Source organism: Malania oleifera, chromosome 4 (genome assembly GCF_029873635.1).
Source record: "Malania oleifera isolate guangnan ecotype guangnan chromosome 4, ASM2987363v1, whole genome shotgun sequence".
In the NCBI taxonomy this organism is placed as follows: Eukaryota; Viridiplantae; Streptophyta; class Magnoliopsida; order Santalales; family Ximeniaceae; genus Malania; species Malania oleifera.
Genome location: NC_080420.1, coordinates 28,886,313 through 28,910,739, shown reverse-complemented (window position 1 = coordinate 28,910,739; position 24,427 = coordinate 28,886,313). Strand labels below are relative to the sequence as shown.

Here is a 24,427-nt window from a genome sequence, read left to right as displayed (position 1 = left end):
AAACATAAAAACTGCTATCTATGCCTCACTAGCTCTTACAATATCTAACAACTGTCTATCACCAGCCCGACGGTACGCTAGACTCGATCCCTCAAAGGACTTAATACATTATTTGTATAAAAGGGGGAGACACCTCTCAATAAGACAGATCATATTATTATCAGTGTGTGGCTAGCATGAGATTTCGTGTAAACATATATCTGATAACATTTAATTACATTTAACTAGCATTTAAAAAACTGTACCAAATTGTATACCTGAAAATACATAATTTCTAAATAACATACTGCTGACTCGATATAGCTTATTCTATAATAAATATGCCCACATATGCTTAGAAGATACAACCTGGATTGCTGAATTAGCATCGTCACGCTGTCATATACTACTACGACATGCTTCCCCCGATGACAGGTTGTACGGCTCGTAGGCTGGACCTAACTTATAGCTGGCCGACTACAGCTAAGTCAAACTAGGTAGTAAGTATGATTAAGCCTACTCCATAAATGTATAACTCACACCTGTGTTTTTTAAAATACATATGCTGCTAACCTTTCCTATTTGAACATATTTTTAATAACTATAAATATTTCTACTGATTTCTGTACGTATATAGTAGTTGTGAAACTTCCCTGGATGGATAACTATATGTCATGATTCAAATCCCCTCATAACAGGGTTGTGTGGCCCGTAGGTGAGACTTGATCCTGGTCGGCTCTCCAGAATAAGTCAACTGAAACTTCACTTTGGTACGATTGGCCCCTTAACCTGGGTCTGTCTAGGGAGCACTGCAATCGCTCCCCTCCACCTGGATCAAATTACCAAGGAGTCTGCAATCTTTCCAATGGCACAATCGACCATAAATTGTCACACTCTATCCGAGGTGTGTGGTTGCACTTTCTCCACTGTATAGCTACGGTACCGTACTCTGTATCTAATATGTAATGGTCCATTAGGGTCTAATACTATATATATAATACTCTGATATATACATGTATTTTACTGTTCATCATGATTTTGTTTCTGCTGTAATAGCCATGACACTAGAATAATTATTCTGTATAAGTTGTACTGTCTATTCTGAATATATACTGTAATAACTAATCTGTATAACTGTATGTCTGTTTGTTATGGCTCTAAGATCTATATATCATGGTATTCTGAAAACTATATAGCTGATTTCTATAAATTGTATATAACATGCTCACTGTAAAACTATATACTATACTTTCTATTGAACTTTGTTAAATACATAATTATGTAAAATACTAGCTAGTCATAGCTTTGAAATAACTACTGTATAATCTGCTCTGTAAATAACTGTATATCTTGTATATCTTAATTCTATAAAATTGTATACCCATTCATGATTCTGTAACATTTGTTTAAATTCAATATTGTACTCATATTACTCATGCCATACAACAGTTAATAACTCATTAAATATAATTTGCATAACTGTATAATATTTATTCTGAAAACACCCATAATCTTATACTATCTTTACTAGTAAAACTTCTAACTTATCTGGCATAGCATATTTCCCTTACCTAATTAGCTAGGAGACTCGCCTCTAGCTCTATTCTCACGCTCACGGTGTACTATCCCCAACATCCTGCAATAATGCATATAAACATATTCCCTAGTAAAACACTGAATTTTCCCGGAAAATTATCATACTCATATTTCCTGAACCTGCCTACTCATAATTTCCTAAGTTATAATATACCTGGATTCCTGGAAAGATATCCGTTCGGGTCCTCAACCCATGACTACAGGGTCCCAAAATACCCCAACCCTAAAAATATAACACCTTAGTTTTATTTTACAAAACTCCAATATATTCTCATATAACTCAAAATCTAAACTCAAATAAGTCTGAGAAAACTGAAAATACCCAAATAATCTACTTACCCTGATTTTGGGATGGTGTCAAAGTTGCCCCAATCAACAAATTGTTCCAGTAGACTTGTAGAGAAACTCCCCAAGATCGACATGGCGGCTTCTAATCATCGAACCGGGGAGTGACGAGGCGAGAAATCTAGAGTGAAAGGGAAAGAAATTGAGCAAGAGAGAGAAAAAATGAACTTTCTCGCTGAAGCATCGTTTTCAACTATTTATAGACCTCTTGCCACGTGGCCTAACGTCGTTTTCAACTATTTATAGACCTCTTGCCACGTGACCCCGTCGACGAGCCACAACACCTCATCGACGAATCCAAGAAGGAGGTTCGTCGACGAACACCTAACCCTTGTTGATGAGTTTCAAGCCCTGAAATCAGCTCTCTCGGTAAGTTCTCATCTACAAGACACATGTCCACGTCAACAAGTCCAAGAAGACTGTTCGTCGACGAAACCCTGATGAGTCTCCTTTGAAATTTCCTTTTTCTCTCTCCTTTCTTTATCATTTAATTTCTATAATTATCCAGGTTACTACAATTATAGAACGGAATGTAGAGTTAAACAAGAAAGAAGTTAATTAAATTGTAGTAATAAGCTCAAAAGACAAATGCTTTCATTAGTAGTAAATAGTGAATCTGAATCATACGAATCATAAATGTCTTCTGAATCAGAAGAATTCATTAATGAATTACAAGAAAGTTCATTCGATTATTCAACAAAAAAGTTCTAAATCATCATCAAATAATGAATCTTGTAAAGAAGATGTAAGATTTTGTTTTTGTAATGAGTGCTCAAAATCTTTAAATGTCATTTCAAAAGAAAGTAAAATAATGTTAGAAATGTTAGAACATGTTGAAGACCCAATAGCTAAAAATAAATATTTAACCAAATTAAAAGATCAATTAATGCAAAAGGAAAAACCAAAATTTGTGAAAGAAGATTATAACATTAGAGAAATTATTGAACGGTACAAAGCAAAAGAACTAGTGATTAATAAATCAAGTCAACCTACAATACAAGATTTACAAATAGAAGTTAATTCTACCAAAGAAGAGACAGATAAAATAAAAGAAGAAATGAAAAGTTTACAACTTAAAGTAGATTTAACATACGATAAGGAAGAAGAAATCAAACCCAAATTAGAAAGTGAGAAAGAAGACGATGAAACAAATGACTTTCAAGTTGATTTCAAAAAGGAAGCCTTTTAGGATATTTATCAAAAGTAAACATCCATAAGTGGTATACCAAGGTCAAATTAGTTATTGACAAAACATTCGTATTAGTTGCTTGTGCCTTATTAGACACAGGAGCTTATATGAACTGTGTTCAAGAAGGATTAATTTTGTTGACCTTATTGGTCACGCCCGGTTTTGATTATAACAAATACTCATTGCAACTAATGCGTGTTTGAGGTTTTGTGTAGGAACTAAGATTGTTAAGATCAAGATGGGCACAAAGCAAGTTAAGTTTGAAGACCGATTATCGATCTTAATTATAATATAACTCATTTGTGAAAATTGGTCTGTAATAGTAAGTAGGACTCTGTTTTGTAATAAGCCCACACACATCACATGTATGATTTATTTCGTAAGCTTAAACAAACCGTAAATGAGAAATGACCTTAGAAAGACCGTAGGGTTTTCCCTTCAGTCGACTGAAGGTCAACTTCGGTCGACTGACACTGGACTTTTTTGGTGTCATAATTTTGGATATAAATGACCCTAAGACACACACATTTTCACATATGTTTATTAGGCACTTGAATAGGGTTTATATGTTTCAAGACGGGACCGAAATGCACACTTAGTGCACTTTCGGTCGACCGCCCTATACAATTCATTTTGGCCTGGTCGATCAAACCGGACCTGGGTCAATTGTTGACCAAGGTCCTGGTCGACCAAACTAGGCAGTTCAAAAAGCCCCGATCGACCGAAACCTCCCTGGGTCAACATTTTGACCAACTGGTTGACCGACCCTTGTTTGTACTCCAACTACCTAGTCGACCGAGGGTCCTCGAGAGAAATCCCAACAGTCTGGTCAATAGAACCAACCAGTTCAAAATGGCCCGATCGACCGAACCTCGAAAATTTGAAAAATCGCTCCCTCCTGGTCGACCGAGCCTTTAGTTCAAAATCCCCCTGGTCAACCGAAACATTTCTGGTCGACCGGACCTCTCGGGTTTCCTTGATTTTTACCACGGTTAAATATTTTTTAAACAAGGTTAAAATGTTTTAAATGTTATTAAACTTTCTTAATAATACCCAATAGGTCCCCAACGGTCATATTTCCTCCCATATCTATATATATGAGATCATTTGTGAAAATTACACATGGATTAGCTACTTTGATTAGGGGAAAATTCTCTGAAAACCCAAAAGCCTATACTACTCATTTTTTAGCTTCATTCACTCATACTTACCTTCTATTAATGTTTACATCATTTGTAAGTGGATTGAGTATTTGTTTCCATAGGTTTGCTCTCCTTGTTTTGCTTGGTTGATACGATTTTATTGAGAGCAAAACCTAAGTACTCTTAGGGAACTTCGTTAATAAGTCTGTCCTAAGAAGACTTTCATTTGATCTTCTGAGGTTGTACATTCATTGCAATATCTTTAGAAGATCGTATAGTATTTTGATTGCAAAATATTTTCAAAATTATTTATAAATATCTATTACTTTTTATTTTGAAAACCATTTAAGGAGATATTTGTTTTTGAGGTGAAACATCTTTGTTGCAATATTTAATCACTCACTCATATATTTTGCTGAATACAAAGATTACACATCTTTTTGCAAACCAAGCATATACTTCATTTGATACTTGCATGCTTGAAACATCTTGCTGATTGAAATACTTAAGACTTGACATCTTTGTGTGAACTTATTGGCTGAATATATTGTGAAACAAAGATTGCTCGTTTGATACTTTCACGTACGCATTAAACTGATAGAAAATACCTTTGAGAGTTTAACTATCTAGACCACACTGAGCTTACATATTGAATCATATTGTGACGTATGTTATTGTGCATATTAGGGTACATATCTGCTTTACACGAAAGCACAATCACTGTACCATTTTATTATATACACATTTGTTGTATTTCTAGGCACGGACCTAAAAAAGGAGACTAGCCCTAGAATAGTCCCAGATTGGCTTAGACCTGGTTAGGAAAGTTAGGTGTGTCATCCTGTTAAGGCGTGTAAGTTGAGGTCAGTTCCGCTAATTGACTTGGTTAAGGTTGAGGTCAGCCCTATGCTAATTGACCTGGTTGTAATCGGTGTCGCTCCACCCTTAAGTGAGCTATTAGTGAAGTCCTTGGACTTGCGAGTTAGAGATGAGGACGTAGGCACAGTTGGCCGAAACCCGATAACATATCGTGTGTCTATTTACCTTTCAGCACTTTATATTTACCGCACATATATGTTATAGTGTGAATGATGTGCATGATTTAAATTTCATGTATTTTATTTTATCAGCACATTTGGAATTGTGTAGAAAGACTCTAGGTTACCAAATTATATTGTCTATTAACTCAACCTAGGAGAAAAGTTTAAAATTTCCAATTCACCCCCCCTCTTGGGAATACACCAATTCTAACAAATTCCTACTCAATATTATGGAAAACTACAACCCATCTTTATGGGGCAAATAGTGCGAGATTACAAATACAATACAAAATATCAGATATTCATATTTGCAATCAAGAAAGTTGTTTAAAAACTACCTTCATACTTGTCAAAGACATGCGACATGAGATTAAATTAAGAAGACCATTCTTCACATTAATTTATCCATTTCAAGTTGATAAAGAAGGTATTCAAACACAAATAGAAGGTCAAGAAGTATTATTTAAATTCATAGATAAAATGAAAGAAAAGGAAGTCAATACATTAAAGGATTTAGCAATAAAAATAATTAATTTAATAAGACAGAAAAGAAAACATGTTAAGCAATTATCAAAATAAATTAATCATCAAAAAATCGAAGAAAGAATTCACCTACCTAAAATCAAATCCAAAATTGAATAATTTAAAGAGAAATTAGAAAAAAGAAGTCTGTTCAAATTTACCTAATGTCTTCTGGTCTAGGAAGAAACATTTGGTAAAATTACCTTATGCAAAAGATTTCACAGAAGACAAAATACCTACAAAAGCTCAACCAATACAGATGAATCAATAGTTACTTGAATATTGCAAAAAAGAAATCAAGGATTTATTGGAGAAGAAATTAATAAGAAAAAGTAAATCACCGTGGGGTTGTTCAACTTTCTATGTTCAAAATCAAGCCGAAATGAGGAGGGGAGCTCCAAGACTTGTCATAAATTACAAACCTTTGAACGAAGCCTTACAATGGATTAAGTATCCAATACCTAATAAGAAGGATTTGTTGAATAGATTAAGTACTGCTTCAATATTCTCAAATTTTGATATGAAATCTAGATTTTGGGAAATTCAGATTGCTGAAGAAAATAAATACAAAACTGCATTCACTATGCCATTTGGACATTACGAATGGAATGTAATGCCCTTTGGTCTAAAAAATGCACCCTCCGAATTTCAAAATATTATGAATGAGATTTTCAACCCATATACAAAATTTACAATTTATACATTGACGACGTCCTTGTATACTCTGAATCAATAAAACAATACTTCAAACATCTAAACATTTTCCTTGAAGTAATTAAGAAAAGCGGTCTTGTGGTTTCCCAACCAACGATTAAATTATTTCAAGTAAATGCTAGATTTTCATGTCATAATATTTATCAAAATACGATTACTCCAATACAAAGATCATTAGAATTCACTGACAAATTTCCAAATGAAATCAAAGATAAGAATCAATTACAAAGATTTTTAGGATGTTTAAATTACGTTGCAGACTTTATTCCCAATCTTAGGATAATTCTTAAGCCACTATTCAAAAGATTAAAAAATAATCCCCCACCATGGATGGATGAACATACTCAAATAGTCATAAAAGTTAAAGCTTTAGTCAAAACCCTACCCTACCTAAGTCTTCCTGATCCAAAAGTCTATATGATTGTAGAAACTGATGCCTCTGATGTTGGATTTGAAGGTATTCTCAAACAACGATTAGAATCAAAAGAAGCCCTAGTTAGATTCCATTTAGGAGCCTGGTTAGGTCCTCAGGTCAATTACTCCACAATCAAAAAGGAAATTTTATCAATAGTATTGTGCATTCAAAAATTTCAAGATGACTTATTTAATAAGGAATTTTTTCTTAGAGTTGATTGTAAAAGTGCAAAAGATATTTTAGAAAAAGATGTTAAAAATATTGTTTCTAAACAAATCTTTGCCAGGTGGCAAGTCATCTTGTCAGTTTTTGATTTTCAAAGTGAATTCATCAATGGAACTTCAAATTCTTTGCCATATTTTCTTACAAGAGATTTTTTACAGGGAAAAAATGCCTCGACAAAGGACCAGTGACTACTATTCAAAAGCAAGTCCTTCAAAAGAAATCTGTGTTCAAAATAGGTTCCAACCTCTCATAAGACCTTCAAAAGTTCAAGCCCCTTCATTCAAAGAGATCATGGAAGGGCAACAAAGTCCCTCCTCTTCTCAAAAATATGAGTACAAAGACTACATTGATGCTTGGTTTAATACCATGTTCATTCGAAACTATAGCCATTCATGTTTCGTTCACTTTGATCAAAAGATTTTAAAAAGATTTCCAAAATGGTTTTTATCATGGTTCAAATACTTTGGTACTGAGAAATGTATTTTCCCAGAATCAATTCAAAATGATTTTGAATTATTCCAAAGGAATTTTAATCTTCCTTAGGAACAGTCTGATCCTTGTTTCAAGCTCCAATTGTTTTGTTCATATTTCATGATTACTTGGATATTTTGTTAGGACTATATTATAGTTCCTCCAGAAGAAAGTTCAATATGTTATTCAAGAACTGTTCGAAGAATTTATCGTGCGATGGTGGGACAAGTTCACCATGCCCGAAGGCAAAGTTCGAGCCTAGCTCGCTCAAGCCTTTAGTTAGAGCTTGTCAGCCTTCCTTGAAGGAGATTCTTATCCAAAATCAAAAAGACAGGAAGAAGGTTTTTGAAGAAGACACTATGTCATTTTGTTCAAGAAAGTAAAAATCAAATGGTATGAAATCAAGGTTAATCAAAATGATTGCATAGTTGGAATCAGACGACTTTCATTCTTCTGATGATCAAAATTCTCCAAAGACCCTCGATCTTGATAAATTTGGATCAAATATCGAGAACTGGTATGACTATATTCATAAGGAGGATCCAACGGTTGAAGTTTCTTCAAGATCAAAATCAAAAGATCTCAAATCATCAAAGAAGAAATAATTGCATCAATTTGTTAAAAGATTCGACGTCCTTATCAACAATAGGAGGCTGTTGTTCCAACAATTGACCTTGTTTTTCAAAAGAAGACAGTGACTCATCAAGTCATTGTCTGCCATCATCAAAAGAAGACAAAGGCTTTTGTTAAGATGTCTTTAACGCCATCAAAAGCATTTGTTCAAAAGTCTTCATTTCTACAGTCAAATTTTACAACTAGTTGTCTTTACGCTAGCTTTGTAATATTTTGAGCGATTGTGAATAGAGTGTTTTACGACTGTCCACCTTTTGGCCAATGTTGTAATTTTATCTTTTATCAGTAAAGTTTGGGATGTGGCTCAACCTTAGAAATGATGCCGTCCATCTATAGTATCCTTGACTTTACTCTTTAGTTTTTTTATATTGCGTCGGCCCAAGTCCTGTAAAAATCTTTGAAATTAAAGTGAGTGGTCAATAGGGCCCAAAGAGCACCTGCACTCAACTTAATTTACAGATTTCAAATTGTTTCGAGTCCGGGCCTGAGTCTTTAAATATGGGTTTCATTTCATTGTAATATTTGCACCAGTTTGGGGGACTTAGTCCTTAGCCTTGACCTACCTCCAATCTCTCTCTCTCTTTCTCTCTCTCTCTCTCTCTCTCTCTCTCTCTCTCTTTGTCTCTCTTTGTCCATTTGAATTAGGTAAAATCCATTAATGCAATAAAGTGAGAAAAAATACATGAAAAATAAAAAATAAAAGGAAAATTAAACTTTTACATTGAAAATTTTTAAAAAAATAGAAAAGAAAAATAGAGCATAAAATCCAGTGGGCCAACATCTTTAAACTTGCAAGCAAACAGAAAAAGGAGTTAAACATGCAGGATTGCACAATTAACATGTGGGTAAAATGTGAGTTTAATGCAAGCATAATTAGAGCTATCAATTTAAATTGATTTGATTAGTTAAATACTGTCAGAATTGATTGAATTGGATCCCTCAAGCCAATAAATAACGAGCTTCAAAAGAGGGGTTGGACACACAACGACTGAAAAATAAAGAAAATAAAAGGATTTGTTCATTGAGAGTTTTTGAAAAAGAATAATGAGGATAAAGAAAAGAGGTCTGAAGATTTGAAATTGATAAGGAGATGAAAGATAAAGGATTCAGAGGTTTGAAGCGTAGAAGTGGTGAAGGAGCAGCAGTAAAAGAATTCAATAGGGCTTAGGCAAAGGAAAAGAAGGTTGCGAATTGGAGAATTCAGGGACAAAGGTTGGTATTTTTAAATTCTATATTAGTCTTGTTTAATTTTCTATAATTTTAGTTTAAGTCTGAAAAGAATAGGAATTAACCATCTAGAAATTTCCAAACAAAAGTCAAATACCCATACCCATACCCATATATAGATCCAAGAACCCAAATTCGAATGCCCCGTATTTGACCCAAATTTAGATTTACTTGACCTAGGTCCTAATCAACTGACCCGAAGAACCAAGCCATAAGTCCAACTTTGACCTGGGACCATTGACCTTTGACATTGACCCAAATCCATCTAAACCCAAGACCCAAAAGCCCAATTAGTTAACCCTTTAAATTAGCGCAATCTCTAAAAGCCCAACCCATCCTCAAATCTAATCTAACTTTGGCCCAATTGAGCTTGGCCTAACCCTAACTCAAACCTAAGCCTGAACTAACTTGGGTTAGAACCTAGGTCAAACAACCCTCAATCCCCGTTTGGATCTTAGGAAAATTCAAGAAAATATACCAAGAAATTCTTAAAAATACTTAGAAAAAATGTAAAATAAGAGAAAAATAAAAGAGATTGGGAAGGGAGGTTATTACCTAGGGGACCCTTTTGGATCTGCTAGTAGATCTAGTGGCTTAGAGGCTTTAGGGATCTGGTAGAGAGCTTTTGCCCTTTGCTCTTCGCGGGGTTCAATGAATCTGCAAAAATGGAGAAAGGAAAAAGGGATAGAAAAAGATATTTGAGAGAGAAAAGGGAGAGGAGAGAGCTAAGATAGATAAAGGGAAGAGGAAAAAGAGAATGTGAGAGACAAAAAGATTTGTGCGAGAGAGAGAGAGGAAATTTGCAAGAAAGAGAAAGCGAGGGAGAGAGAGAGAGAGAGAAAGAGAAAGCAAGGGAGAGAGAGAGAAAGAACAAAGAAGAGAATGAGAGAGAGAGGGATATGCATGGGAGAGAGAGAGAGAGAGAGGGCAAGGAAAGAAAAAAAAAATAAGGAAAAGGAAAAAAAAGTTTTTATAATAAATTTTTAGAAAAAAAATATTAGTGGGACACGTATCCCCATACGGACGACAACACGTGACCCATTTAGAACCGCGCATTTAGAGAGTAGTGTGGTGTAATCTTGATCATCCAATCTGCGTTTTATTTTGATGGGCAGATGACTGAAAATTTTTTAAAAAATAAAAATGAATAAAAATAAAAAAGTAGTGCCATGTGTTGCATTACTGGCTAACATGTGGCCAACTACCCTTTCTCAACCAGGACAATCTAATTTGACTCGTTCAAGCCGATTGAACTAGTTTGAATTGTTTGAATTGTCAGTTTATTTATTTAATTAAGAAAATTATTTTTTAATTAATTTTTAATTTTTAAAAGTTGGGAAAATAGTAAAAAAATAAAAATATATATTTACAAGTTAGGAAAAAATAAATAAAAATTATTTGAGTTATTTTGACTCGGATGACAAAAATTGAAAAAAAAATGTCAAAAATGAAAGAAAAAATCTTTAAAAATCTTAGAAAATTGTAGAAAATTATTGAAAAGTTTTCATAAAAATTCTATAAAATTTTGGAAAAAAATATGGAAATATTTTAAAGACTCTTTTTGCTCAAATTTGATGAATTTATTTGATTATTATTTGTACATATTCTAGTCCCAATGATTAAACAAGAGGTAAAAAGATATTTCAGACTTCACCTATATTAGTTTTGAGAGGTGTTTATCTAATATGATCCCCTCATCTGGAGGAGTTATTAGACATTCACAAATCACACCTTATTTTACATTTTTTAAAATTTTAATATTTATTTATTTATTTTAAATAGTTAATGAAATACTATTAGATTCAATTTAGAGATAATTCATAATTAATCATGCATTATTTGTAAAATAGGTGTGTAGGGAGGTGCTAGTACTTTCCCTTCACATAACTGAACTCCTCTGATAAATGCTGACCGATAGTATTTATTCATTGGCCTTAGGATTAGCCTAGAGACCAATCAACGAGTAGTAATTACGTGAACTAGCTGCATTTGGATAAATAACATGTTAGCGATGACTTTATCAAATTATTATTATTATTATTCCTTACCATTCCGGACCCTCGTTCAGGATTTGTGACAGAAATCGTTCATAAATAACATGTTAGCGATGACTTTATCAAACTTTTATTGTTATTATTCTTTACCATTTCGGACCCTCATTCATGATGTTGTGGCAGAAATCGTTCATAATTTTTTCGTCCTTTTTATCAAAATATAACTCTTATACAAATATTTTCAAATATATATATATATATATATATTATTAATCTCTACTATGAATTAAAGAAAAATTTAAATGATTTTCAATTATTTAAATTTTTTCATACTTCCTAAAATGTCATTCAATTTACAAGTTATTTTGTAATGTAGTAACTCGATCCTGAGAAAAAAATAAAATAAAATAAATAAATAATAATAATAAAAATAAATAAATAAATAAACATAAAATAAATAAATAAATAAAGAGATATTTTGAAGAAGATATTTTGAAAAATTATATTTTGAGATATTTATATATAAATATCTTGGAGGAGATATTTATTTAGATTACTTAAGGCTAAGTTGTTGGTTTTAATTCGATAATTCTCTTATTCCTCCTCCTCTCTCTCCCAGTACCTCCCCTCCTGCTCCTCCTTCTCATCCTCTCTCTCCCTCCTCGTAACCATCCCCATCATCCCTCCTTCCTCTCTCTCGGTGGCCTCTCTCGTCCCTCGGTCTCTCTTCTCTCTCTGTCGCTCTGCCTCCTTCTCCTATCGCCGTTTTTCGTCGTCGTTCCGTTTCCAAAAACGGAGGTACTTGCATAGATCCAGAAGAGGAAACTCTACACTTTTGTGGATCGGATCGTCGTTTCGGAGAGTTCGGTTTTCCTAAGAATCGAGGTAGAATCTAATCCTAATTTGATTGAAATATTTGGATAGCAGTAGAAAAAAAAACATAGTAAGGTTATGTTATGTGGTTTTATGTTTTCGGGATTCTCGGGTTGTTGATTTGGATCGTTTCATACGACTTTTTTTCGAGTAAAGGTAAGAGAAATTTGTTACAATAACCTATTTGGAAACTAAACCCTAAAAGTTTAGGTTACCTTTTATGTTGATTTAATTAACTGCTTATTGTGAAATTCTAACCGGAGTATAAAATGTCGGTTTTGATGATTTTTTACAGTTTTTTGGTAAAACGAGATTCGACATGCGATCTCCAAATTTTAACAAACATTCGTTATTTGTTGTTTATACTATAGTAGGAGAGGCTCATTCCTTTAATTTATTTAGTTAAAACTATGTATATTGAATTTCTATTATTTAACAGGTTTTGAAGCACTTGTGTGATATATGTTTGAGAGGAGAATTAATAAATTTTCTATACTTTGATATAAAATAAGGTGGGAACGAATTTCCAAATTTGTTTATACGAAAATTGTGATTACACAGAGGGCTGGTGATACACCACGCCGCATCAGTAAACAAATAGGGGTGAAACTGATGGAAAAGACGCCGGTTTTGAACCCAATCTATTATGTGAATTGTGAAAAATACTGAATGCGCGGTTAATCATATTTATATAAATTGAATTTATGATACCAGACCACACTAGCTTAAGTTCCCCCGAGAGGGTTGAAAAATACTTTATTGCAAGAGTTGAAATAAACTACTGTTATATGTCGACGGCGATCTCGTAGCTAAGATGTACACGTGCAACCACGCGTATTAAACGATGTGGGTACCAAGATAGTCGCTGCAGGGTAAACCATTGTCTGATATTGGGCCAATGGAGGGGCAGTCCGGAATCGTATTTAGGTCACGGTAATGTCTGCACGAACAGGGCATTGGACAAGTACCAATGCACAACCCGAGTCACGGGGTAAAATTGGTTATAAGGATATTTTGCTGTTGGTCATCTGATAAATCATTAAATGGTCGAAAGACAAATGTGAGAATCTTGTAATATGAATAATGATATACCTGATGCATTACTGTATTGAAAATATTTGATTTATATTCTAGATGTTGAATGAAAAAATGTATGTATGCAATTACACACCGTTGTAACTCCTTATTCCTTACTGAGAGGTGTCTTACCCTATCTTACAACCTTTGTTTTCAGGTTCGTCTGTGCGTTGGTCCTAGTAGATAAAGGGACTGGGGAGGTTATTTTAGTTAGTTTAAGTAAGCACATAAATCTTGTATTAAACTTGATGAAAGTCATTTTTGGAGGGTTGTAATATGATGATTATTCTAAGTCCAAATATATGTAAATTATGGATGTATTAGTAAACTCTGGTATAAGGCTAGTAGAAATCCCAATGGATGTTTATATTTTTCCGCAACATTTACATCATGATTATGTATGTTTTACACCCATATGTCCCTATTAAGGGCGGATTATTTCCATATCTTGAACATGTATAGGTATTATGTATGAATGAGTGACACTTGAGTCCGTATAAAGGGCCGAGTCGTTACATTGTAATTAAAATATTAAGAAATTACAAGTATGCAAATAATTTAATAAATTAATTTTGTTCTAAAATTTTAAATTTTTAAATTTTTCTTATGATGATCCTTCATCTAATCATAAAACAACATGAGTCCTTATTTGCTAGGTGCTTCCATTTTAAATATTAATGATTTTAAAATTTATTATTAATTTTCCTATTATTTCTTAAAAAAATTATAATTTTGGGCTGTTGGAATACATGCACACCAAAGTTAGTAGATGCATATATATAAATTGACAAATAATTCATTTTTTTGAATTTTTGAAATATCCATAGACTCGTTATTTTTAAGAAAGAATCAATAAACTAATTTCTATTTTGAAATTTCAAAATATCTCCACAAATCTTCATTTTTTTAAGAAATTGATGAATGGATTTTAATTTTGAATTTGAATGGTCTTTTGGTAACTTCGCATTTGTTTTTTAAAAATAATAAAAATTTTAGCAGACCCTGACCATGGATATTATATTACCACGAAATGCAGGGGCATTTTCGTAACGACGTTCAGAATCTTGGGCTACGCGTCGCGCGTTCATTGGTCTGCTCGCAGCTCATCATTTAAAATCTCCTGTTTGGCAGCATCCATCCACCGTTACCCAAACAGGACTGTTATTTGGACTAGAGCTCTATTGTGAACAACCCAGGCGCGCAGAATGACCAAAGAGTCCAAATACTCATGACGTGCCACACTCTCATTCGTCAACCCCAGAACCGCAGCGGAAGCAAAATAACGAAAACGCAAACGAAGCGAACCTAAACCCTACACATTATCATAGCTCTCGAAGGTGTCAAACAATTCCAAACTCCTCTCTCCTCTTCTTTCCCTTTCGACCTTCTCTCTCCTCTCTTCATTTCTGCTTCTACTGCAGAAGCCATGGCGGCAGAGGCCTCCAGGTCGAGTTCATCGGCCGATTCGTACATCGGGAGCTTGATTAGCTTGACATCGAAGAGTGAGATCAGATACGAGGGTGTTCTGTACAACATCAACACCGAGGAGTCCAGTATTGGCTTGAGGAACGGTACGCCTCTGTTTCATGGGGGTTTCCTTTTGACTTCAGAATTTTTGTGATGCTGTGGTGTGTGGTTGTCGTGATTAGAGGTTCTTCTTAGTGAATTTGTTGAAATTGTGTGTGTGTGTGTGCTTGTGCGTGAAATTTCGCTTGTTTGCCTTTGATGATTTGGATTGGGATAAAAAGATTTTCCATGGTCGATTCTTGTACAAATTTAGAGTTTTCTTAGGTGCTTCTTGTTCAGCATTTTTAAAATTAGAAGCACTTTTATTGCTCTAGGAGTTAAAATGTGTCAAATTTTTAGTTTCAATGAGTGAAAGACTAGTCCAAAAATACAAACCTAGCAGTACCCTGCGCATCGAATCTAGTTTTGGAGACTTTCTAGTATTTATATGTTGACATGCATGTTGGTGAGAGAGAGAGAGAGAGAGAGAAGGGACTTGTTTAATTGAGGAAAATATTTTTGATTTTTGATTTTCAGTTTTTCAAAGAATTACGAAATATTTACTCTCCAGTTTTCTAAAATTTATATGAAGAATTTTGAAAATAATAAGTATGCATTTTCTGATTTTTCCTATGCAAACGTTGGGAAACTGGAAACAAGGAGGCTTATTTATAGTTTGGAAAATATAAAATGGAAGATTAGAACTGTTTTCTACAACTAAACAGGCCCCACGTGTTTTTGTGCTAAAGCTCCTTGTGGTTGCAGTTGAATGAATCTGCAGATTTATCTTTGCTCCAATCAGGGAGTGTTTTTCCTCCACCATTTTTTCATATATCAACCATGATCCATCTTCTGAAGTTCACGACCTATGCCTACTTGACAGTACAGATATCAAAATGATTCAGCATTGTTTGCTTTTGCATTTTTGTCCCTTCAGAATAATGTCATAATGCATTTCAGTCAATGAAATAAGTTTTCTTTGAATGATATTGGAATTCTAATGGCTCACATCTCAGTGAATTGTTCGCTATTGTAGAACAATTATTAATAGACAATCCCTATCTATCCAATAAAGGCATGTCATGTTGCAAGAAGTTGCCAGATAGGATGTGGCTGGGCTGATCTTGAACTGTAACATTTTCTATGAATTTACAAATCTATTTTGTTTTACATTTAACTGAGTGAGAAAGTGTACCTTCTTTGTTTTTGTGAAGTTATACATGTCATTCCATGCTGTTTGATACGATAATCATTATTACTTATTTATATGCCTCTGTATGCATACTCCCCCCCGCCCCCTCTTTGTAAATTTGTGCCCTATTTTATTTAACCAAGATTAAGTTATATTTTGCAATCATGACCTTTTTTTTAAATATAAATATAGAAAAAAAAAAAGAAACAAAAACTGGGTAACATTAGCTAATGCGGAGTTTCACATGGACCATCCAACCAATGACTACACTTTTATCATTGAAGCCAACACACACTCTGCCTTTCAAATCCAGTAATTTGGCGTCCAAGTAAATGGGCTCAGCAACACTTCCTCTCTTCTTTCTGGCAGTAATGGATTGAAAATTGTCTTGGTACCTGCGATTTTTTCTTCTGGGCTTTTAATGCTGGTTGCTGGGGGCCCTCCTAGCTTTAGGGAATTTGTCTGTTAAGCTAAACTGAAGCTCTTAAAAGAATAAATTGTAGCTTCCCAGTTTTGTATTTTTAATTCCGAGTTAGAACTGGTTCGTAGAGTCATACTTGAATTGGATGTTTAGTACTTAACACTTACTTTACCAAATGCTCCACACTCCTATGTCTGGCATTGTCATTGAACATTATGTCGACATATTTTGTTGTCATTGTTGTTGTCGAGTGTTAGGTGAGAGAGTTACGGAGATTAAAGTGCAGGGAGAGAAAAAGAAAGCATTGTCAATAGGTGGATCCAGTGGAAAGAAAGATGGTAAGGGAGCAAGATTGGCAGAGGTGCAGTGACTAGGGATCTGCTGCTTTTTCTTTTGAAGGGGAGGGAGGGGGGAAGGTTGCTTTGGATTTGATTTAATGCACAAAAATTATTCAAAGATGAAACGGTTCACAATTGTTTGCTGGTCCTAATCATTTGACTCTTATCCTTTTATTTGAGCCTTGACTCATATCCACTTACCTTTTGAATCCTCATATTATTTTAACTCAAATACTAGATTTTCTGTTCTTGATCAAATCCAATTTTCTGTGATACCTCATTGTTAACCTAGTGCAATTATCAGATAAGTCAGTTCAGTTGTTTTTAAGTTGGAGAAGATAGAAGCCTGATGCCATGTTCTTTTATCATCTGTTTGGAGCAGACAGGAAAGATTTTCCATTTGAACAATCAAATGGGGTGCTGTGGTGAGAATTTTGGAGAAAATTGGAGGAAGGGCGTATATTCTGTTATTAGGGGTTGTTAGTACAAGTGAGTGCGAAATCAACTTCTTCAATTCTGAACATCAGAATACCCCTGGGCCTGGGTTAAGAAGCTCAAATTTCCAAATAAATTCATTTTAATGAGGTTTTTGGGAAGTAAACTAGGGAAATTGATACCTATTGAGAAATTTTATGATTCAGGTAGGGGGTCCTCATTAGGAATTCTGGATGGAGAGGAAGCATCAGGATGGTGGAATCTTTTACTAACTATAAAGCTTTGAATGAATTAGTGAATGGTCATGGTCATGGCTTTGTTAGTTGGGAGGGTGGATTACATTTTAAAGTGTAGAGACTGCAGATCTGTTAACATTGTGGAAGCTGAAAATACACTATCAGTGTTTCAGAGAAAGGTCTGAAGTCTGAATTTGTTGATATGTTCAGACCTGGAGTTCAGTTGGAGAGGCAATGGATTGTGATAAAAAAATAGGATAGGCATGGGATCTTCACTGGGTAAGTTGGCAGGAGGTTGAAGGTTGAAGAAGAAAATGTCACTAGTGCTTTTAGTTTGAAAGAGATTTGCAGGGCAAGAATCTTGGTCAGATTTAAATTTATATTTTGCTAGAAATATGCAGAAGGAGAGGGAAGTTAGTGGGAGAGGAGGCATTTGTATGGGTTTTCTAATCCAGGGGCTGGCTGTGGTAAAAAATGGGTCTTTCATTATGGGGCCTTATACATTCTGTGGTGAAAGTTCTGACGTTGAGAAAGAGATAAGCGGATTTGGGCTGCCAGATTCTTGGTCTAATTGAATCAATTAAAGGAAGGAGCTTTTATTGAGAAATTTAATAAATTGGCCCATAATTTGCAAGGGAAGCTTTTCCTATTTGATAGGTTAAGTATAAGGGGTTTATACTTGTGGGGAATCTTTTTTGAGCTGTTAAAAATTGAAGCCCAATATGGCAATCTAATTTGCTGGGAATAAAAAATGTTTTATCTGAGCCCAAATTGAGGGAAGAGGGCTGTGCTATTGGGATGGATGAGTTGAAATTCTTATGGAGGAAGTTGAAGACATAAACCTTAGGGAGGGAATAGGATTGTGGGAATGAAGAATTGAAATTCAAAGTGGAGACCATTTATGAGATGAAATTCAAGTTCAAGAACTCTGTACTAAATTGCCAACAGTAAAAATTAATTGTCATGATGGGGGCTGTGATGGGGGGTGTTTAATGAAAATGATAGATTTGAAGGCTCAGAGCAGATAATTTATTGATTTAGTAGATGTTGCTGGCAGATGATGGCTTTAGCTCTCCATCGTCCTGGGCACTTGGAATGACAAGGAAGATGAGTTGGACAGTATGAGTGAATCTGAGAGAGGACTAATGCTGGAGCAGTTGATTAATCCTCATGGATTTAGAGATAAACTTGACATTAATGAAATTTGTAGAGAAGAGGCTTCCAGCCAAGGTACTGTGGATGCTGTGGAAATGTGGCTTATTCAATCAGCAGGAGAGGGGGGTGGCTTTGAATTTTGGGGGAACTCTCGGGAATGTGCAGTTGGTGTCTGCTATTTAAAGGAAGCTGCTGCCTGCGAAAAGCTGTAGTTGAGAAAGTTCCTTTGAAGCGTATCTCATGTAATCCCTAATCTCTGTTTTCTGGGGACAATGTCAGATTTGACACTCTCTCAATGAAATCTCATTTTGCCTCTACAAAGACAGCTCAAGAGACTCCTAAGCCTGGGGAAGGCATTCTTTCTAATGTAGGTAATTTTCCAGATTTAGTGAATATATCACTGTGTGTTAAGGAGGGAGCTGAAGTGGGGAGAAGTTATTAGCATCTGTTCTTTGTTTTTATTTTTGGGTGGGGGTTGGGGTTGAGCGAGACAATCGAGATCCTCAAGCCCTATTGGACGAGATGGGGTTTAAATTGGTGAGTTCACTAGGGAAAGAGGTTAAGGTGCCTCTTTCTCCTAAGACTTATTAGGGAAAGGAGAAGAGGGTTAAAAAAAAGTTGAAGAAAAAATTATTAATTTAATATTTATTTTGGGGCGTGGGGGTTGGGGGATGATGGTGAAGGAAAGGTCAAGGGGTAAAATAGTTAAAATATGAGGTTAATGAGTTAGAATGCTAGAGGTTAAAAGAATCTAAAAAAGGAGTGAGATTTGGGATTTGATGTAGTGATGCTCTCTTGATATATTGTTTCTACAAGAAACTAAGCTAGAATGTGGTGGGGAATAGTTAGGGAAATTGATGTAGGACGGGAGAGGGTGACCTAGACCTACTGATTCAATCCTCACAAGCAAGCATGCATACACACTCAAACACTTTAAATTAAGAATTCAGTTATCCAAACATAAACCCAATAAATCAAGTTTCATTTCACATGTTGTTGAATTTTTAAACGGTGTATGATGCTGTTCAGAAATAAGTCTCAAAAGTTCTTTCACAAAGGAATCAAGTGTCATGCCGGAAAAGATGATATTTCATATTTCAAGAATGAAAGTCTATTTTTAGTTCAAGCAATATTCCTACATTGATTTAAACTAGCAAGTGCCAATATGCATTTATGGATTCAAAGGGCGTAATCAATATGGAATTTAGATTTCCAGCAAAAGGCTTCATATAAGCAAGGGTTTTACATTCTATAGCTAGGATTCAAATCACAATACTAAAATTCCAGAGAATTGTTTGGATGACTTTATGTTGTTCAACACAAGATAGCACTCTCTTGAAGTCCCCTTCGTGTATATTTGATGTAATAGGTATGCTGCATGGAATGGGGATTGTTGGCCTTGGGTTAACTTGGCGGTGGGTCGTGTGGGGTGATGGGGGAATCGTGAAAGTGGTTAGGGATGAGTCGCTGGATAGAATAGTTGTCTCTACCACCTGATCTCCGAGGATGACGACGTACTCTCATTACTCATCACAAGGATTGGACAAGGCTTAACAAGTTTCAACAAGGAATTTCCTTTCAATATCAAATACTTTTTTCTCTCTCTATATTCTTACAATGAAGGGGTATAATATATAGCTAGCTGGGGGGACAAAGCATTAATAACTTAGCTTAGCATGGGGGGACAAGGACTTAAACAACTAACAATTCCCATACAGCAGGGGAGACACAATAATAAAGACACTAACTTACTAGACAGACACATTAATTACCTTACAGTTACTACAAAATAACTGCTCCAACTTTCTAGACTACTAAATACTAACACAACTTAACTTACAATACTCAACTTACAAAGTTACAAGACATATTAATACTAAGCACACCTTCCTACACACAACTGCTAAGGACAAGCACTGCAAGCAAGTGTGTCTTGTAATTTTACAAATTAAATATAAAACAAAAGTCAAAGAGAGGCCCAGTTCGTGTGGGTCCCAATGGAGCCATGTGTGGGGCCCATAAGACCGTGTGGGGCTCACATGGATCTTGAACTTGGACTTGCTTCGGCATCTCTACTTGGATCTTTCTCACAATGAAAAGTCTTCAAGCATCTACAAAATAATTATGAGCTGATGTGGACATTTGGGGGTCGTTCATGTGTTAGCATATTATCAAAGAAAATGTGGACATCTGGAGGTCGTCCACGTGTCACAATGTCTAAAAATGACATAGGTAGGGCATGCTGATCCCTATCATCTCTCCCGGGCTGATCCCTATCATCTCTCTCGGGCCCAAAAGAATTCTTCTCCGAAGAATCAGAGGTTAAGTGCTAGGAGTAACATTTTGGGTTAAGATGAAGGAGGTCTTTCTCAAGATTCCAGCTCCTCTTGGGAAGTGGCTTATCTCTCCACTTGACCAAGAACTTCCGGTATGATCTTGCTTGTGTGAACTTTGTCTTGTCATCCAAGATTACATCAAGGTTATTGGGCATGGGTAAGGGTAAAGGCAAAGGCAATTTCGGGTTCTCAAGTTCAAGAGGAGTGGGAAATGGAGTGGGGTCACTTGCAGGGTTAGAATTTGAAGTCTCCACAAAAGAAGATGCTACAAGAAATGGGATTAGATTTTCAACATTGAAAACTGCTTTAATCTAAATCAATAGGATATTTAACCTGAAGCATTAAACCAGTTTTCTTAAATTTTGAAATGAGCAATTCTTGTTAGCCATGTAACTTCCTCACCTTTCCTACCGGGATCCTACTCATGACGAATACGACATAAACCACCTTGAATTCTTCACCATGCAATGTATATCAGTACGAATTTATGATGTTCACGAATTCAAATTAACCTTCATTCTTAGTTCAGAGTGTAGATTGTGTAAATATGCTTTGCAAAAGCATCAGTTGGCTCACTCACTCTAGACTTAAGTGGTAGTGGAATGAGATCTGCAGGCTTTCGACTATATCCTGTGATATCTTGGAATGGGCACGTGGTCCTATTCACTGAACTACTAATCAAAGGTTTACCACAGAATTACAAATCCCAAGCTAATGGTATTCTCAACTACCATTACTCTCAATAGTCCTAGGTTCCATCACTACTTCAGCTTGCCAATTAATTTGGGGGTAGTAAAAAAGCACTAAAACATTTAAGTTTTTGGTGCCTAACAGGTCCCCCACGGCTTTTAAGAAGGTACCTAATGAGCTGTACATCTCTATTGGAAATACTGGTTTTGAGAAACGCTTTCTCATGACATCTTGTTGGTTGCTCTATGATTGAGCCGCAATAGGAATCCATCCATCACCCGTGAGGGTCAGTCACTTATAACCAATCAAATAGGAATTCCATCCAGTCACCATCTTGGAAGACTTTAGGATCCATGTGCCCATCATAAGGTTGTGGGGCTTCTATTCTATTATATGCCTTTAAGGAGCACGATGTCCCATGGTAAGTCTCCTAATGTGACAACATCAACGTCACAATCACATGTCTGCATCATTCCAATGTTGGGCATAAGGCTCATGATGTGGGGGTCTCTTAGCAAAGTCATCTTGACGATTCACTCGCCTTTGTGGAAGGAGGGGAGGTCTTTCTCTAGGAGGCATAGGTGGTTCTCTTTCATCATTAATCCTACGACTTCGGTAAGGATTCTTGACTTGAGTAGACATCCTAGGGGTTGGGGAAGGATTCAGACACACTAGGGAAGCCCTTGGAATGGTGTTTGCTCACACAAAGTAGGGTCAAGTGTAAACCTAACCAAACTAAGTTCCAAATATCCTAAATTCAGTATATAGGTTTGCTGTTCTGGGCAAAATCCTGCGGCTGTTTCAGTCTGAAACTAAAATCCTGTGAGCTAAGGAAATGGGACTTTTGAGGGTTTAGCCTATTCTAACCTAGGCTCTGATACCAAGATGATATAGGACGGGAGAGGGTGACCTAGTCCTACTGATTCAACCCTCACAAGCAAGCATACACACTTAAACACTTTAAATTAAGAATTCAGTTATCCAAACATAACCACAATAAATCAAGCTTCATTTCACATGTTGAATTTTTAAACCGTATATGATGCTGTTCAGAAATAAGTTTTAGGAGTTCTTTCACAAAGGAATCAAGTTAAATGGGGAAAAGATGATATTTCAATATTTCAAGAATGAAAGTTCTATGTTTAGCAAGCAATATTCCCACAATTGATTTTAAACTAGCAAGTATCAATATTGCAATTTATGGATTCAAAGGGCTTATCAAATATGGAATTTTAAATTTCCAGCAAAGGCTTCAATATAAGCAAGGGTTTACAATATATAGCAAGGATTCAAACACAAGTACTAAAATTACCAAGAGAATTGTTTGGATGACTTGACATTGTTCAACACAAGATAGAACTCTCTTGAAGTCCTTCGTGCAAACTTTGAAATGTAATATGTATGCTGCATGGAATGGTGGATTGTTGGCCTTGGGTGTAACTTGGTGGTGGTGGTTGTGTGGGTGATGGAGTGAAGTCGTGAAAGTGGAATAGGGATGTGGAGTCGCTAGATAGAATAGTGGTCTCTCACCACCTGATCTCCGAGGAGAACGACGTAGCCTCTCACTACACAATCACAAGGATTGGACAAAGCTTAACAAACTTCAACAAAGGAATTTCCTTTCAATATCAATACTTTTTTCTCTCTCTACATAATTCTTACAATGAATGGATATATATAGCTAGCATGGGGGACAAAACATTCATAAGCTTAGCTAGCATGGGGGGACAAGGACATTAAACAACCAACAATTCCCATACAAGCAGGGGAGACACAAATAATAAAGACACCAACTTACTAGACACATTAATTACCCTTACAAGTTACTAACAAAATAAATGCTCCAACTTTCTAGACATAATAAATACTAACACAACTTACAACACTCCAACTTATAAGACATATTAAATACTAAGCACAACTTACTAAGGACAAGCACATGCAAGCAAGTTGTCTTGCAAGATTATAGATTAAATATAAAACAAAAGTCAAAGGGAGGCCCAGTTCGTGCGGGGCCTAATGGAGCCATGTGTGGGGCCCATATGGGTCTTGAACTCGGACTTGCTTCGGCATCTCTACTCAGATCTTTTTCATACTGAAAAGTCTTCAAGCATCTACAAAATAATTATGAGCTGATGTGGACATCTTGGGATCGTCCATGTGTCAGCATATCAACAAAGGAAATGTGGACATCTGGGGGCCGTCCACGTGTCATAATGTCTGAAAATGACATAGGTAGGGCATGCTGATCCCCATTAGAAATTTTGCTAGACAAGGTTTTTTTTTGATAAGTAATAAATTTATTGATATCAAAATGAACACCAAATACACAAGGAGTGTGCATGGGGTAAACAACTCAAAAACAGAAATTACAAGAATCTAGTAACTCAAAAACAGAATAAAGTTATTGGTTTCGCAAAGCAGCCAACCAATCCATCAAAGTTGTAAAGAAAAATAGCTTCAGGTCTGAAATGGATCTTTCCTTATCTTCAAAACACCTATTATTTCTCTCCCTCCAAAGACACCACAATAAACAATGAGGAGCTATCAACCAAATAAACCCATTTCGATAACGACCAAATCTGCCTTGCCAACATGCTAGAAGTCGCACTACAGATTGCGGCATATCCCAGCTCACTCCAAACAAATCCAACACCATAACCCACAAGTCCATTG

General features: G+C 35.5%; 1 protein-coding gene across 1 annotated transcript in view; it reads left to right on the top strand.

Annotated features, from left to right (window-relative positions):
* Positions 1-14,753: 14,753 nt before the first annotated feature.
* Positions 14,754-24,427, top strand: part of LOC131153273 (protein decapping 5) — a 43,038-nt gene continuing 33,364 nt past the window's right edge. The window contains exon 1 of the mRNA XM_058105474.1: positions 14,754-15,013. Coding sequence (XP_057961457.1) covers positions 14,869-15,013 — 145 coding nt within the window. The 5' untranslated portion in view covers positions 14,754-14,868. The remainder of the gene's footprint in view (positions 15,014-24,427) is intronic.